The 15,284-nt window shown below is 57.2% G+C and overlaps 1 protein-coding gene across 1 annotated transcript; it reads left to right on the top strand.

Moving 5' to 3' along the window:
- Positions 1-249: 249 nt before the first annotated feature.
- Positions 250-3,825, top strand: PRR35 (proline rich 35). Its single transcript, XM_018067698.1, has 2 exons — positions 250-1,865; positions 2,892-3,825. Exons 1-2 carry the CDS (start codon positions 250-252, stop codon positions 3,823-3,825), a joined length of 2,550 nt encoding a protein of 849 aa, XP_017923187.1.
- Positions 3,826-15,284: the final 11,459 nt, after the last annotated feature.

Here is a 15,284-nt window from a genome sequence, read left to right on the forward strand (position 1 = left end):
ATTCCATCACTGGCCTGGGTTTCAATCCCAAACATGGGAGCTCCAGATTGACGTCCCAGTAGCTCCAGTCTCTGGGTCCAGGAGGTGCCCACGGAGCAGAGCCATCACCCTGGGGAACTGCAGGCACAGCTCACCACCTCCATGCTGTCCTTCTTCCAGGGCACACAGCACTTCCCGGAGAGGTGTGGGAAGACTCACACACCCTGCCCCTCTGTTCCCACAAGGAGCCATCTCCAGGCACCCACCGCCATGTCCAAGGACGACGTGGGCTGCAAGCTGACTTCGGTCTACAAGCACAAGGAGAGGAAGCCAAAGAAGCCTCACTACATCCCAAGGCCATGGGGCAAACCCTACAACTACAAATGCTTCCAGTGCCCCTTCACCTGCATGGAGAAGTCCCACCTCTACAACCACATGAAGTACAGCCTGTGCAAGAACTCCCTGTCCCTCCTCATCGAGTCCGACTGGCCCTACAAGAAGGGGAACCTGCTGCACCCAGAGCTGCGGCTCCTGCACACGGAGCCCTCCCGGCTGCGCGGGCGGAGGGATGAGCAGGACACCTGTGACTCCTCGGCCACCTCGGTGGGGTCGGGCCGGACCAAGCAGACTCCAGGCAGGGATGGCCATGAGGACAAGTCAGGAGTGGAGATCCTGCCTGCTGAAGGAGCTGGTGAAGAGGGTGGCCAGTTCCAGGAGGAGGAGGAGGACGTCGCAGGCCTGCTGCGGGAGATGGATGCGGGGGAGAAGAAAGAGAAAAGCGAAGAGGCAGGTTGCCAAGGTGACCCAGCTGAACCAGAAGTGAATGCTTTGGTCTTCGGCTTCAAGAACAAGAGGGACAACAAGCCTTGCAAGGAGGTGGAGCCTGACTTCATCATCACGGATGTCTTCTCCCTCAAGAACCATGTCATGAAGAGCAGGGAAATGGCCTCCCCTGACCTAGATGCTAAGCCAAAGCATTGCAAAGTGCCAAAGAAATGCCTGGCCAGCGGTGGGATCCTCATGGAGCAGTGGAAGCTGGTGGCAAACGGGCAAAGGAGGAATACACCTGAGGTCTCCCCGCCTTGTACTGACAGCAACATCATCCCGTGCTATCCACCTCCAGCCTACAGTGACTACCATGAACCTCAGGGCCTAAACCTCTCACTGCTGGGTATCAACTACCCATTAAACCCCAGTCTCTTCTCCTACCTGAGCCCCACCATGGCCAACAGCACGACAACACACCCACACTTGGCTCAGCTGCCCTTCCTGGCTTCCACAGCCCAGCTGATGCACCCACATGCCTCCCACTTCCAACCTCTGCAGACCCCCGAGCGCTCAGCCTTCCTTCCCCGCTTCTACTACCCCTTGCTCTTCGAGCACACCTTCGGCTCCACTGACAGCAAGATGTCCTCCAGCAAGCCAGACACCCAGCAGCTGGTGGGCTCAGTCATGCCCACACCACCCCAGGCCAAACCTCCCAATGAGCCAACCAAACCCGGGCTGCTGAAGGTACCCATCCTGAAGACAGGTTTTCCTTGGTCCAAAGGTGTCCGGGAGGAGCCAGGCTCTGAGCTCAGCCACCCTGCCATGCTGGAGCAGGAAGAAGAAGAGAAATGGCTGTCCCAGGAGAAGGAGGGCAGCCCAGCTTTGGGCCTCACCAACCTGCGCAAAAAGCCAGCCACTGACATCTACCAAACCGTGGTGGGGGTGAAGGATGGTGCTTTCACCCACGGCGGCGTCCGGAAGACAGAGCTGGGAGTGGTGACCTGTCTGGAGACCAGCAGCCCTCCAGGAAACGCACTGAAGAGGAAGTTCCCAGCCAACGGGCTGGATTTGATAGGACCTGAGAGGATGATGCCTGAAAAACTCAGCTACCTGGGCAGGTAAGTTGCCGGTGATCTCAGCTTCTTCCTGACATCTGGTTGACCTTAAACATCACCTTTGTACCCTGTTGTATTACTGATCCCCCTACTAATCTAATCATCTCTAATGAGATGAACTCCAGAGGGCTGAGCATCCCCCAGGCTGGTGGTCCACACCAGTGCCCACTCAGAGCAGGACTCTCTGCCCTCCAGGTGTGTCCAAGCACCTGGGCTATGTCACACATGCTGTCACTTGCTTTCCCCTATTCTATATAGAGCCAGAGGTCGTGTGTGTCTGTGTGGTGTAGACCTGTGCTCCTCAGGCTCCAGGAAAGCTCCTCTTGTGTCCCCAGATATCCCAGGTTTGCTGGAACAATCATTGCCTATTTTTAAACACACCCATTTGCATTCCTTTGATTCGCCTTCTGGTTTCAAAGCCCAGAAGGAGGGTCACGTTCCCAAACATTTCCTTTTACCTGGGGCTAGAAATGTGCGCAGCTCCTTTAAACAGATTTTCGGTTCCTCCCTTGGTTGTGCAAGTCCAGCTGTGACTCCAAGAAAAATGTCACAGTAAACCCACCCCTTTGACACCTGGAGGAACTTTCTCTGGAGAAGCTCTCTGTGATGTTTTGTCTCCACCTGCCCTTTCCCTGCTCTCAGGTGGGATGGAGAGATCCCCTCCAACTGAGCCTTCATTCAGAACTGTAGGATGGTCATTTCCATCAACATTCTCCAGTGCTGCAAGAAGAGGGAGAACCCAGGTTTGGCCAGATGAGGTGGGATCAGCACCATTTCCCCAGGCTGGTCCCTCCCTTGGTTGATGGGTGTCATGAAACAGTGTGTGCCAGGGCCCATCCTCCTCCTAGGCTAATGATGCCAGGAGCAGGTCCAGCCAGGGCTCTTCACGCTTTGACCAAAATCCTTCCTGGAAGGGTCCCACACTGGCAGCAGCCAGTGGAGGAACCCCTGCTGTATCTGGCCCTGGACCTGTGCCCAAGGGTTTTCCTGTCATTTTCCCTACTGACTGTATCCGCTTCTTCTCTGCAGCGGTTCAAGGGCCAACGCTGGCCACATCCCCAAGGTCCTCGACCACTGGCACACAGAGGTCCTCGCAGGGCAGCCTGAGGAACCAGAGAGGGGCAATGACACCGAAGTCTTTCCCTCTGTGGGTGCTGCCCTGGACTACGGTCTCTGCAAGCAGAGCAGACCCCAGGAGACATCTGCCACCATGACAGACCCTGAGGCAACAACCGTGCTCATCGGGGACCTGTCCAAAACCTTGGAGGAGTACCAGGAGGTGGAGAAGAAACTGTCTGATCTGGCAAAGGACGACACCCCTGGGCAAAAAGAGCTGAGGGACCAGCTGGTCAAAATACGAAGGGAGCTCTACCACATCCACCAGGCACTGGAGAAAGCCACCAAACCCCACGAGGGGCCGCTGGACCTGTCGGTGAAGAGATCCCCAGAAGGTCTGGAGAAGGTCCAGCAGGCCAAGAAGGAGCCCTGCAACATGAGCCTGGGAAGTGAGAAGCTCCACGGCAAAGACCAAGGGCCCCTCAGCAAATGTCCGGCCACGGGGGAGGCCAGAGATGGGGAGGGGCTGCCCAGCTGCCTCCTCGAGGCTGAGAACAAAACCATCGACCTGCTGATCAAGATGAGCCGCTCCGAGAGCCTCCGGGCGGCCTCGTCCGAGGGCCCCCTGGGCGCTGTGATCAAGGCCGAGGTGCTGCCGCTCTCAGTGCCCCTGGAGCTGCGGCACGTCATGGAGCCCTACTACAGCCGCACCACCAAGTGTGAGGCCGACTCCAGCGTCCTGCTCTGCTCCGACGGCAGGTCCGGCACCACCCAGGGCCCTCAGCTCCCGGTCCCTGCTGAGGATGGGCCCCTGGGCTGCCGGGCCATGCAGCGCTCCCTGTCCCGTGGCCTTCCCGGCGACACCGACGCCGTGTGTGTCCACAGCCCTCTGCATGCAGACCCCTAAATCCAGCTCGCTCGAAAGCTCCTGGATCTCACTGACCACCTCATGCTTCACCTTGCCAGCGTCCCACCTCTCCACTCCTCCTCTTCCCCATGGATGAAAGCTCAACTGCTGCCTGGCTGGAGCCACGTTCTGGGGGTCCAGCCAGCTCCCATGGATGACTCCACAAGATGTAAAAATCCAGTCCCTGTCCTCCCTCAGTGTCACAGACAGTGCTGCTGGGCTCTCCATGCTCCTAAGCCACAGCACCCTGCTCCTAGAGCTCCCTTCCAAAGGGAAATCATTAGCAGCAACAACGGACAACTGCTAAAAGCACCAGACTCTCAGCAAAAGGCTCACCCAGCCCTCTCATCAGGGACACTCAGGGACATTTTCAACTCAGCTCCCATAATCTGTGGACAGGGGAGGGACTACAGAGAGCCAAGCCTTGGTCCAGGCTGTGCTCAGAGACCGTGGCTGTCACCTTGTGCAGAGCAAAGGCACAGTGGCTTCACCCCACGGAGGCTGGAGGGTCACAGCGGGAAATCAAATGCACAGCTGGACTGACCCAGAGGCCAAGTGCTTTCCACACTCTGGAGACAAGAATATCCTCCCAGTCACAGTGACAAGGTGACATGGCAGCCACCTTGCCAGCTCCACACCAGCTCTCCTCCAGGGGTGTTTGCCATGTGTGGGGAATGCTGGGCTGTGGGGACTTGCTCCTGTCCACTGACCATTCAGGGTCTGGTTCCCCCTTTCACCTGTACACACAAAGAACCTTCCCTCCCTCTGCCCCTTGGCCTCTGCCCAAGCAGACGTGATGCGTGGCCCTGATTCTGCAGAGTTCAGCTCCCAGGTGCTCCTGCCCACTAGTCCTAATCCCCCAAATGATGGCACATGGGACAGCAAAATGGGTGAGATGATGCTGCCATGAACCACACAGCTCAAGGGACAAAGACCCCAAAAATAACTGAAAGGACAAACTTGTCCTGTCTCAAGCTGGAACAAGGCTGAGCAGCCACCCCTGAGCCAGACCGCTGGGGACCCACCCACCCAGTCAGGTGCCTGATGCTTGTGGGATCAGCATCAACCTTCCCAAAAGGCCACCTTTTCCCCATGTTCTTGCCTCTGTTGGGCAGGCTGGGACCCACCACAGGGCAGTCACAGCACCCTGTCCCCTGCCACCCTGCTGAGCAGCATCTGGCTCTGTCTCTGTCTCAGGACATCACCATGCTTGGGAGCCAGGAATTCTTAGAGTCCCTCCCTCCAGTGCTCTCCTCCTGGAAAAGCCAGGCACCCTTTCTTTCCCATCCACACTCCCTGTTCAGAACATGGTGGGGTGTCCTGGTAGCACCCACAGCCTTCACCACCTTGACCTGGTGGCTTGTTTTTTGGAATGAGAAACACTGGGATGGGGGGGCAGGAGGGCAGGACAAAGGGGACAGAGGTAAAGCCACAAATAAGGGACCTGCACAGTGCATCCAAGGAGCTTTAGACACTCTGGGCACAAAGTGGATATTCTCTCTGCAGTAGCTTAAGAAGGCAACCCTGCACGTGGGACCTGGGATTCACCAGTACTTTGATGGACCCAGACAACAGGAAGAATTGGCTCTTCTCACTGCTTTGCTCTCTGGACAAAGCTTCCACCTCATCAAAGGAGCTTATTTCTCACTGTAAGACTTTTCCTAAGGCACAGGGGCCTGTGGGGTTGTTGGTCTCTTCTCTCTGAAAGGAAGGAAAAATGATCAGCTCAGCCCTCTCGAGCCAGCTCCAGGTATTCCTGATGGACCATGTCCTGCTCCTTCCCAGCATGGTCCTGGCCCCTCAGGGTCCAAGGGAAGGTCATGAGACTCCACTAGAACAGACCCCAGAGCTTCGGTGCAGGACTCTTGATCCCAGAGACCAGAGGAGCTGATGTTGGGCCTTTCTTTCTGGGTGTGAATAGTGCTGTCATCTCTGAATGCCAGAGCACCATCAGCACAGAAGCCCCCCCAACACCAAGCACCTTGCTCACATCACCCACTCCCACCAGCCTCCCAATCTCTCTTCAGCCTCTTCTGCCACCCTGTGCCCCTTTGTCACCTGTGCCCCTCTGTCACCCCCTCTCCCCAGCTCCCTCTCTCAGACAGCCCTGGCACCCACTGTCCCCATGCCAGCACCTCCCTGTTCCCATATCTCAGGGCTCCCTAATCCCCCCCCACCTTCTTTGTGCATCCCTTCATCCCTGGACCCTCACCCAGAGCACAGCCAGGAAGATGGAGTCCCATTTTCCCGTGACATCCTTCCCTGCCCTCCCAGCCTTTACCTCCTCTGAGGAACAACAAGACGTGTGGGTCCCTCTGCCCACCTGGGAGCCCCATCTCCTCCCAGCCCTGTTGTTTCAGCAGATCCCCGTCTGAACCCGGGCACCTCGGAGGTCCGGGACACCAGGGGGGTAACTGAGCTCTGGGACCAGCAGCCCTGACCTTCAGCAGGAGATCCCTGCCCAGACCTCCAGGCAGTGCTGCCTTTCACCCTGTGTTAGCTGAGATGCTGCCTGCACACTGCCACCTCTCCCTCCCAGCCCCTGACTCCATCCTGCTGCCCTGAGCTGGGATGCTGCCCTGCTCTGTGGTGCCAATGCTGTGAACTGGGCACCTCTCCCACAACCAGAGCTGGTGCCCACAGCCCTCACCATGTCACCCACCATCTCCCTCACCTCCCCAGAAAGCTGGGGACAGGTGGGAGCTGGGGGTCGATCACGCAGTATTTATTGTTCACAGTTTTACGAATGTACAAAACAAAAACCAAACCATTAAAGGGAAAACCTCCGAGTGGGAGTTGCTGTTGCCTGCTTTGTTCTCCTTTCTATGGAGCTCTGTCTGCTCCAGCCAGATCCTGCAGCAGTCCCTGGCCATGGTTCTCCAACATGCAGCCTGTGTTTTCAGGGTGCCGGGTTAGCCACCAGACGTGGCCAGGTGTTGGCTCTGGCTGCATGTGGTCAGTATTTACGTGGGTGGGTTTTGACTGTTTTGTTTTGCTGGATCAACACTGGGATACCATTAGCTTGTCCCGTGCTGGGAAGAGGGGCAGCCCATTATGTCTGGCAGCAGATGTCAGGGGAAGAAACCTCCTCACAGGAGCCACGAGGGTCCTAATTCATAGAATCATAGAATTCCAAAACAGTTTGGGTTGGAAGAGACCTTAAAGCTCATCTCATTCCAACCCCCTGCCATGGGCAGGGACACCTCCCACTGTCCTTGGTTGTCCAACCCCCATCAACCTGGCCTTGGACACTTCCAGGGATCCAGGGGCAGCCACAGCTTCCCTGGGCAACCTGTGCCAGGGCCTCCATACCCTCACAGGAAAGAATTCCTCCCTAAGTAGTACTAAACCTACTTTCTTTCAGTCTGAAGCTGTTCTCCCTTGTCCTATCACTACCCTTCCTCCTGCAGAAGTCCCTGCACACACACACACACAGCCTCTTCCTTCCATCTCCATTGACAAATTACCATGGCTAGGCCTTGGGGCTGCAGCGCCAGCCCCTGAGTCCTGGTGCAGGGCAGAGCAAAGAAGGGGGTATAGGGTCATATCCCACATCCCAGTGCCACCCTGTTGCTCAGCCTTTGCACCTTGTCCTCAGGGGTGCTGGTGGCACCCTCACAGAAGGGATGGCTCCCCTCCATGCACTGGCATGGCTCTCCAAGGCAGCCCCCTGCCCCGGGACTGCTGCTTGCAGAGCGCCAGGGTGGGATTTTCTGGAGGTGGCCAAGCTGGTGGAACCATTCCAGCTGAAAAGATGAAAGCATTTACCTTTACATTTAAATAATGGATGGGAGTTGAACTACTGGGGTGGTTTATCCAGTCTGCAATCTGCACCCCCAGGGCCCTCGGCCCACTCCAGCACAGCGCCCATTACACGGCTATTTGGTCACCCTAAAGGCATCTGATAGGGAGCCATTACCTGCCCTTTACTGCAGGCCCACTGATAGTCATCTTTCCTGGTCAGGGTTGACCAAACTCCCCCTGCTTGTGTGTTCCCCCCATTTTCCTGCCAAGCCAAGAGCAGTCCCAGTCGACAACTGGGGGACCCAGACAAATCCCTCCCCTGCCCTGATGAATCCAGCAGCCCCCCTGCTCCTGGAGTTGGGAGGATGTGGAGTCACAGCAGGTCCCTCAGAGCCCAGTAGCTCCTGGTCAATGGAGCTGCACAACTTTTATGAGTTTCTAACCCCAGGTGGGTACAGCTGCTCCTGCTCAAGTATTCCCTCTACTCTGGGTTCAAGAGCAAAGGAGAGCTCTGGGATTGGGAGGGAGGGAAGTTTCCTAATAAACAAACCCTGAGGGAAGGCTTATCTCGGGCAAGGCAGTGGAAGGAACCAGATTTCAAGGTTCCTTGTAAAAGGGGAGGTTGTTATGCTCCCCATCCCATTGGCACAAGTACGTGGCCCCAGGGAAGCTGAGAGTGGAGGTGGGTTCGCTGCATCCCCAACCAGTTTTCCGGCTGCATTGGTGTGACTGTGAGCTCTGGCTGGATGCCCTGCCAGGGTCAACAGCAAGGGGAGACAGTGCAGGGGCAACCCAGGCACCCTGGGGCACAGGGATGGGGCCAGAGTTTGTAGGGAAGGGTGGCAGGTCACATCATGCTGCTCGTCTTGAGCATGAGGTGGGAACATGCCACAGACCCCATGAAAATGCTGTGTCCCCAAATTTCCCCGGCAAAGGGCCAGTGGTAAACTTTGGGGATGGATCTCATGCTGGAAGAGGACTTTCACTGCAGAGGTACAGTCCCAGGGCTTCATGGGGGACAGCAGGGGCTGTGGTGGGCATCAGCTCCTCCCATTGCACCTCAGCCTGGTGGGGGAAACAACAGTCCAAGGGACGGAGCAGAAAACTCCCTTGGGATTTCTGGGCACTCACTCGTAACAGTGGAACCAGCTGGGGACAAGAAGTGGTTCCTGCCCAGCACAACCAGTTCTCTCTTACCCCAACGTGGGCAGAGCAGAGCTCAGAGCAGTGGAAAGTTACTAAACGTGGACTCAAGAAGGGCCAAGGTCGGGCAGGAGATTTCTGAGACGTGTGAAGCTGCAAAGACAACCTGGAGCAGGATCGCTCCGTCTCGGGCAGGAGGGGGGCAATGACCTGCCTTTGCAGCAGTGACAGGGCAACTTCAACAGCGAGTTGAGGGCAGGCAGAGATCTCAGGCTGGAGGACTCTGGAGCTGTGAAGACAAATCAGGAATTGCCCCAGAACGCTTCCCATCACTCCAGGGGGCCTGTCCAAGCCCACCTTGCATTTCCCACCTGGGGAGAGGCTGCCAAGGCTTCCTTTCTGCCAAAGGACTGCACACCCGGGGAGAGTTTCCCCATGACCTTAAGTAAGGAACTGCAGTGCTCTCAGGAGCTCCAAGCAAAGTGTCCTGGAAGACACCTGGAGAACATCATTCCCTTTTTGTCTCTTCCTCAGCCCTCTCCTCAGCCTTGCCCCGCCCTTTGCTTGGAAGCATTTGCACACTAGGAGCAAGCAGGGGAGGATGTGGCTCCCCTCGAGGCAGAAATGTCACCCCCAGGGCTGGTGGCACAGCACGGAAGCAGCACAGATGTGCTGAGAGCTGGCAGGGGCTGATCTGCGAGGGCAATGAGATCGGACAGACAGCCCAGCCACCGGCTCTCACCCAAACTGCAGCTCCTGTGCAGGAACCACAAGCCCTCATCCTCCTGGGAGCCTCTCTGTGGGAGGAATAGGAGCAGAGACAGCCAGAAGGCATCACTCCACACGTTGCCTGTGGCTCATCTTGCATCCTCTGCTCCCAGCTGTTTGTGGAAACAGCACTGCTGCTCCTCACCGCTCTCACCGCTGTGGTGGCATCACCGCCTCCAGCCATCTCACATGCCCTGCTGACTGTCCCCTGGCTCTGATGGGACACTGCTGGAGTGTTTTGAGTCCAACATGAACTCTTCAACCCCATCGGCCATGAACACTGAGCTGCAGAGCAGTTCCTGGGACAGCAGCTCCAGAGTTGCTCCGGCAGCGCCTGTGTTCTCCATCCCCCCATGGCATGCAGCCAGTGTAGAGGAGCAGCTATCCCATCTCCTCAGCTTTAAATGAGGAAAAACAGTACAAAAAGCTACAAAATCTCCCTGCTGCGTTTTCCCATCTGTTATTGCAATTGGAGGTTTCCTTTCCCTGCTCCTGGGTGCCTCTGAATGGATCGTTTCCCTGGGTATTTGCCCAGGGCAGAGCCTTTCTGGCTTTGGAGCTGGATCAAAGGCCCACGGAGGGAAGCACTGAGGTTTAAGTACTTAAAAGAGCTGGGGCAGGGAGAGCAGTGCTCTGGCTCTCACAGGGCTGATGCTCCCGGAGGCAGCCAAGCTGAGTGGGGAGAGAGTTTCCCTCAGGCTTCGCAGGCTAAGACAGGGTGAGATCCCAGCTGCTGATGATGTTTGATCAGCTCCTGCCTTCCTGCCCACTTCCCTGCCTGGAAGGGACCTGCACCTGCTGGGACTGAGGCAACATGGGAGATGCCAAGAGGTGCCGAGGCACCAGGGCTGGGTGCTCCCCACGGCTGCCTTGGGGAGCAGGGGAAGATGCTCAGGGTCGAAGGGTTGAGAGAGAAGGAGGAAACAATCCTGCAAAGCAGAAGCTGTCTGAAGACCCAGGAGAACCTGCATGGCCAGGTACAGTGCCTGGGCAGCCCAGGCTCCCCCATCCCAGGCAGCAGCTGCTGCGAAGCCCAAACAGCCACATAATTTTCCCAGATCTGGGGCTCAGAGAGTCAAACCACCCAGCCACTGTTATTTCCTCCCTAAGTTTAGGTGTGGGGTACCCAAGGATGTAGGCAGTTTGTGGTTTGGGTGGGAAGGGGGAGCAGAAAATGCAGGTGCAGGTGCTTCCTTGCCCACTTGTAGGTGGTGCCCAGCAGCAGTGCCAGCCTGCACACCTCCCTGCCAGAGGAAGGGCTGGAGCAACGCTTCCTGGGAGACCAAATGGTCCAGTACCAGCCATAAGAGGAGGTTTCTGGCACACAGCTTTGCTCCAGTAATATCCCTGCTGGAGTTCTGCAGAGCTCCTGGACCTCCAGAGGCCTCCCCAGCAGGCTGAACATGGAGCTGTGTTTGCAGAAAGTTTCTGTTCATTTCCCGCTTCCCACATGGCCTCGGGTTGCTGTTCCCTGCCAGGACAGGAGGATGCTTCACTTTCCTCCCACTGCCCTCCTGGACTAGTGTGGAGAGGCTGCAGGAGCCAGGTCAGGTTGGGATGGAGGGAGCCAGCCTGGTGGGACCACTGCCCAGATCCCATGGCCTTGGTGACAAGCTGGTGCCCAGGGTGGGTGGGGAAGGGGTGGCAATGGGGACACTGCCCCCAGGACAGGCTGGGGCTCATCCAGGGGGCTGCTCGTGGCAGTAAGGGGGCTCTGTGGCAGTGCCCTACTGTGCTTCACAGATTTTGGGCCTTTCTGTCAGGCTCAACAGGGAGCTTGATGTCTCAAAGAGGATTAACTCCCTAATCCTCTTGTGAGCCTTGTGAGAGCAGGAGGCTGCAGAGGAGGAGGGAGAAAGGGAGTAGCCCAGGCATCAGCTCAGCCCTTGTCAGGCCCTGGAGAATCTTCTCCATGGGTGTGGTAACCAGCAGTGGGGATTCCAGGATGTCCATGCCAGCCAGAGGAGAGGGCCAAGGCAGTTTTAGGGACCAGAGTAGTTACAACTTTCCTTTCTGGAGGGATTTCTGCAATGCCTGAAGAGAAACTGAATTCCTGCTCTCAGCTCCATGGAACCAGGTTCAGGAAGTCCCAACCCCAGTCCCAGCCTGTGTGTGGGATCAACCTCCAAAACCACTGTCCCCAGTGTCCCCTAAGCCCCTGTGTGTCTCCAGCTGGACACTGCAGGCATTTCATGGAGAGTGGGGGAGTGTAGCTGGGATGGGGCTGTGCTCGGGCTGGGAATCATGTTTTCTGTCTGGCTGTGCAGGGGATGTTCTGGCTTCCCACTGAAAGCTCTCGGGCAGTCTTGGGGCACCACTTCCCATTGCACCCACCCAAACACAGACACAGACACACACAGACACACACAGACACAAAAACACACAGACACCGATACAGACACACACACAAACACACAGACACACACACAGACACCGACACAAACGCACAAACACGCGGTGCGTTCCAGCTTTTTGATAATTAGTGCCAATCACCCGCGGTTGTTGGACAGACGGAGCCGCCTGGTGTCTGTGCAAAGCAACGACCAGCCCGTGTCCAGCCGGATGCTGCTGCCATCTCACCTCGTCCCCACATCGCCCCTTCAGTCCCTGCAAACCATCACAGCCCTTGGCTGCAACACCCTTGTGCTGACAGAGGTCTGGAGCAGGCTGGGGATTGCTGGGGCCCTCTGGGATGGAGTGCCGTGACATCCAGCGTGGACCCGGGGGTCCTGGCAATGGCCAGTCGGCCCTGAGTCAGCAGAGCCCTGGCAGCCAGGAGGGTCATCCTGGGGGCATCAGGCCCAGCATCACCGGCCTGGCCAGGGAGGGGATTGTCCTGCTCTGCTCTGCCCTGGGGAGGCCTCACCTCAACATTGGGGCAGTTTGGGGGGACACAATGGAAGGAAGATATTGAGCCGTTGGAGAGTGTCCAAAGGAGGGCAAAGAGATGGGGAAGGGTTGATTTGATTTGAAGCCGTGTGAGGACACTGAGGGCACTTGGTGTGTTCAGCTGGAGCAGAGGAGACTGAGGGGAGACCTCACTGCAATTCCAACTGCCTGGGCAGGGGCAGAGGAGGGGCAGGGACTGAGCTCTGCTCTGGGGGGACCAGGGACAGAACCCAGGGAACAACTGGAGCTGTGCCAGGGCAGGGTTAGGTGGGATCTCAGGAAAAGGTTCTTCCCCCCGAGGATGGTTGGGCACTGACCAGGCTCCCCAGGGCAGTGGGCACAGCACCAAGGCTGCCAGAGCTCCAGGAGGGTTTGGCTGATCCTCTGGGGCACAGGGTGTGACTCTTGGGGATGGGCCTGTGCAGGCCCAGGAGTTGGACTCCATGACCCTTGTGCATCCCTTCCAACTCATCATGTCATTCTGTGACCTGAGCAGGCTGAGAACTGCTGAGACTCAGGGTTGGAGTGCTCCAGTGTCCAGTATGGACCTGAGCCCCAGGAGGGTTTCATTGCACCGTGACAATTAACACTGCACTGACACTGTGGCCATCTGTGTCCCCCCAGTCCTCTCCCCAGCCAAGGAGCTGTGCTCTAGATGGGGAAATATTTTTTCCCCCAAATCTGTGACTTGGTAGCAATGACATCGGCTGCTCCTGTGGGATCTCCCACTGGCTCCCTGCACACATGCACAGTGCCAGGCGGGCACCAAGCATCCCTGGGCACAGAGACTGGCAGAGACCCAGGGCTTGTGTGTTCCCTGTGGACACTCAACCAAGATCTGCTGTCCCTGGGCCAGGGTGGGAAAAGTTGCAAGAGGAGAAGTTCATCACTCATACCTGCAAGGAATGTGCACCAGGAAAGCCTGAACTGAACCCAAACTCTCTTTCCCTTGGTCCATTTCCAGAGCCAGCGGGCTGACCATGCCCTTGTCCTTGAACCCTGTAGCTCCCAGTGCTGGTGTGGGCATGGGCTGTGCCAGGCCCTGCCATGACAAAGGTGTCTTTGGGGGTCCAGGGATGGCTTCTGAACAGGTTGTGACAGAGCCACGGTCCTGGAAAGGTGAACAGGAGCCCCAGGGCCAGGCTGTGTTTGTTTATCCTGGTGATGGAGCTCACAACAGCAAAACAAAAGGTCAGACCCTGTTGCCCTGGGAGATGGTTTTTGAAGCTGCCTCCCGTCCTGCTGGGGCTCGGATGGAGCGGCCGCGGTGCTTGTCGTGTCAAGTTATTTCTGTAATTTTGGCTGGTAATAGGTCTGAGGCAGCTTCCCAGGCACTGTGAGCTTCGGAGTCTGATACAGGACCAGAAGGGCCCTAAACACACGGCAAGAGGAGCACCCAGTCCTGGGGCTTTGAAGGCAGATCTCCATCCCACAGCTCCTGCAGCCAGCTGGACCCCAAACTGCTTCCTGAGCCCTAAGGGCCAGGCACTTGCAGGCCCTCCAAACATCCCAGAGGTGGCTGAGTCTGATCCAAACTTCACTTACCTTTGGCCCATCTGAGGAATGAATAGATACAAACTTCTTCACATCTTGACCAGGTTTAAGGTGGGTGGTTTGAGCTCACTACTGGCAAAGGTGGATGGAGCACGAACAGGAATCACTGCCAGGGAGGAAGGGCAGGTTCTGAGCAGCCCCTTGCAGGCTGCTCCTGGCCAACTCTGCTTTTACTCCTGACTCTCCTTGTTGGAGCTGAACTGATAAACGCGACCATCAACTCCAAACATGGATTTGCCCAGCTGAGGGGAGCCTGGTTGGAGCAGCATGGAGATGGAGAGGGGGGCTGTGCCAGGAGTCCTGGCTGATCTGCCTCTGCCTGGAACTTCTCCATCACTATACCTCAAAGCCTGATGTGGCAAAATTCCCCAGTCTCCTTTTTGCAAGTGGGGAGACTGAGGCACACAGCTTCACAGTGCCCAGGCTGGGGGCACACGGGGAGGCAGCGACACAGCCACGAGACCAGGCAGGAGCCCTGATCCGCAGTGAGGGTCCCTGTCCCACCCCAGCAGCTGCCAAGGGTGACGTGCAGCAAATCAGCCCCTTTGCCTCTCCTTAAAAGCCCCAAATCATCCCTGCAGCTGGGCACCTTGGAGCACAGACCGATCCTGCGGGAAAGGCACCTTGTCTCTGGCAGGAGACCAGCAGGGAATAAAAAAACCACGCAGATAAGCCCTTGTGTCGCTGCTTCTGGTTGTCAGCACAAGGAGTTTTTGTGTTTACCCAGACCCGAGGGCAATCGCCCGTCACTAACAACACAAGGTCCCCTGGTCCTGCTCCCTGAGCCCGGCAGGACGACTCCTGCTCCTGAGGCAGCAGGACAGAGCTGGTGGGACAGAGCAGGACAGAGCCGGTGGGAGGGCAGCACTGCCAGGGAAGGACAGGCAGCTCCCCAGACAGCAGGACTGAGGTACAAGGTCTGTTGAGCTGGGCTCGTGGTCATTTCCCTGAGTTGTGCGGGGGACAGGTCAGAGACCTCTTTTTGGGGTTAGACCCCTGAATGAGCAGCTCAGGCTTGGTTCAGGACACACCATCAAGGGTCTGAGGGCAGCTTTGAGTGCCCAGCACCTGAGAAGGGAGGTGGATGCTCGTGGTGAGGGGGGTGTGGTGGCTGGCATGGCAGTGGCTCAGTTTCCCATCTGTAAAATCCAGTGGTTTGGATTTCGGACTCTGTCCAGCGCTGAAGGAGGACCCCGACATGCAGTTCTGGGAGGGGGGGGGGGCTTATTTCCACCAAGCATGTCTCTGCTGCTGGAGACAAAGCACAACCACTTTGGGGAAGAAACAGCTGTTCCCAGGCCCCAAATCCAGCAGAAATTGGATTCCATCTCTATTCATCCCCACCATCACGAATTTGTGTT

The sequence above is a fragment of the Manacus vitellinus genome, unplaced genomic scaffold, assembly GCF_001715985.3.
Source record: "Manacus vitellinus isolate BGI_N305 unplaced genomic scaffold, ASM171598v3 scaffold_12_pilon, whole genome shotgun sequence".
Lineage (NCBI taxonomy): Eukaryota > Metazoa > Chordata > Aves > Passeriformes > Pipridae > Manacus > Manacus vitellinus.

What these genes read in the sequence shown, in the direction of transcription:
- PRR35 (XM_018067698.1), top strand. Translation starts at nt 250, where the DNA reads ATGTCCAAGGACGACGTGGGCTGCAAGCTGACTTCGGTCTACAAGCAC. An exon ending in AAACTCAGCTACCTGGGCAG is followed by an intron (nt 1,866 to 2,891) that starts GTAAGTTGCCGG and finishes TCTTCTCTGCAG; the next exon opens with CGGTTCAAGGGCCAACGCTG.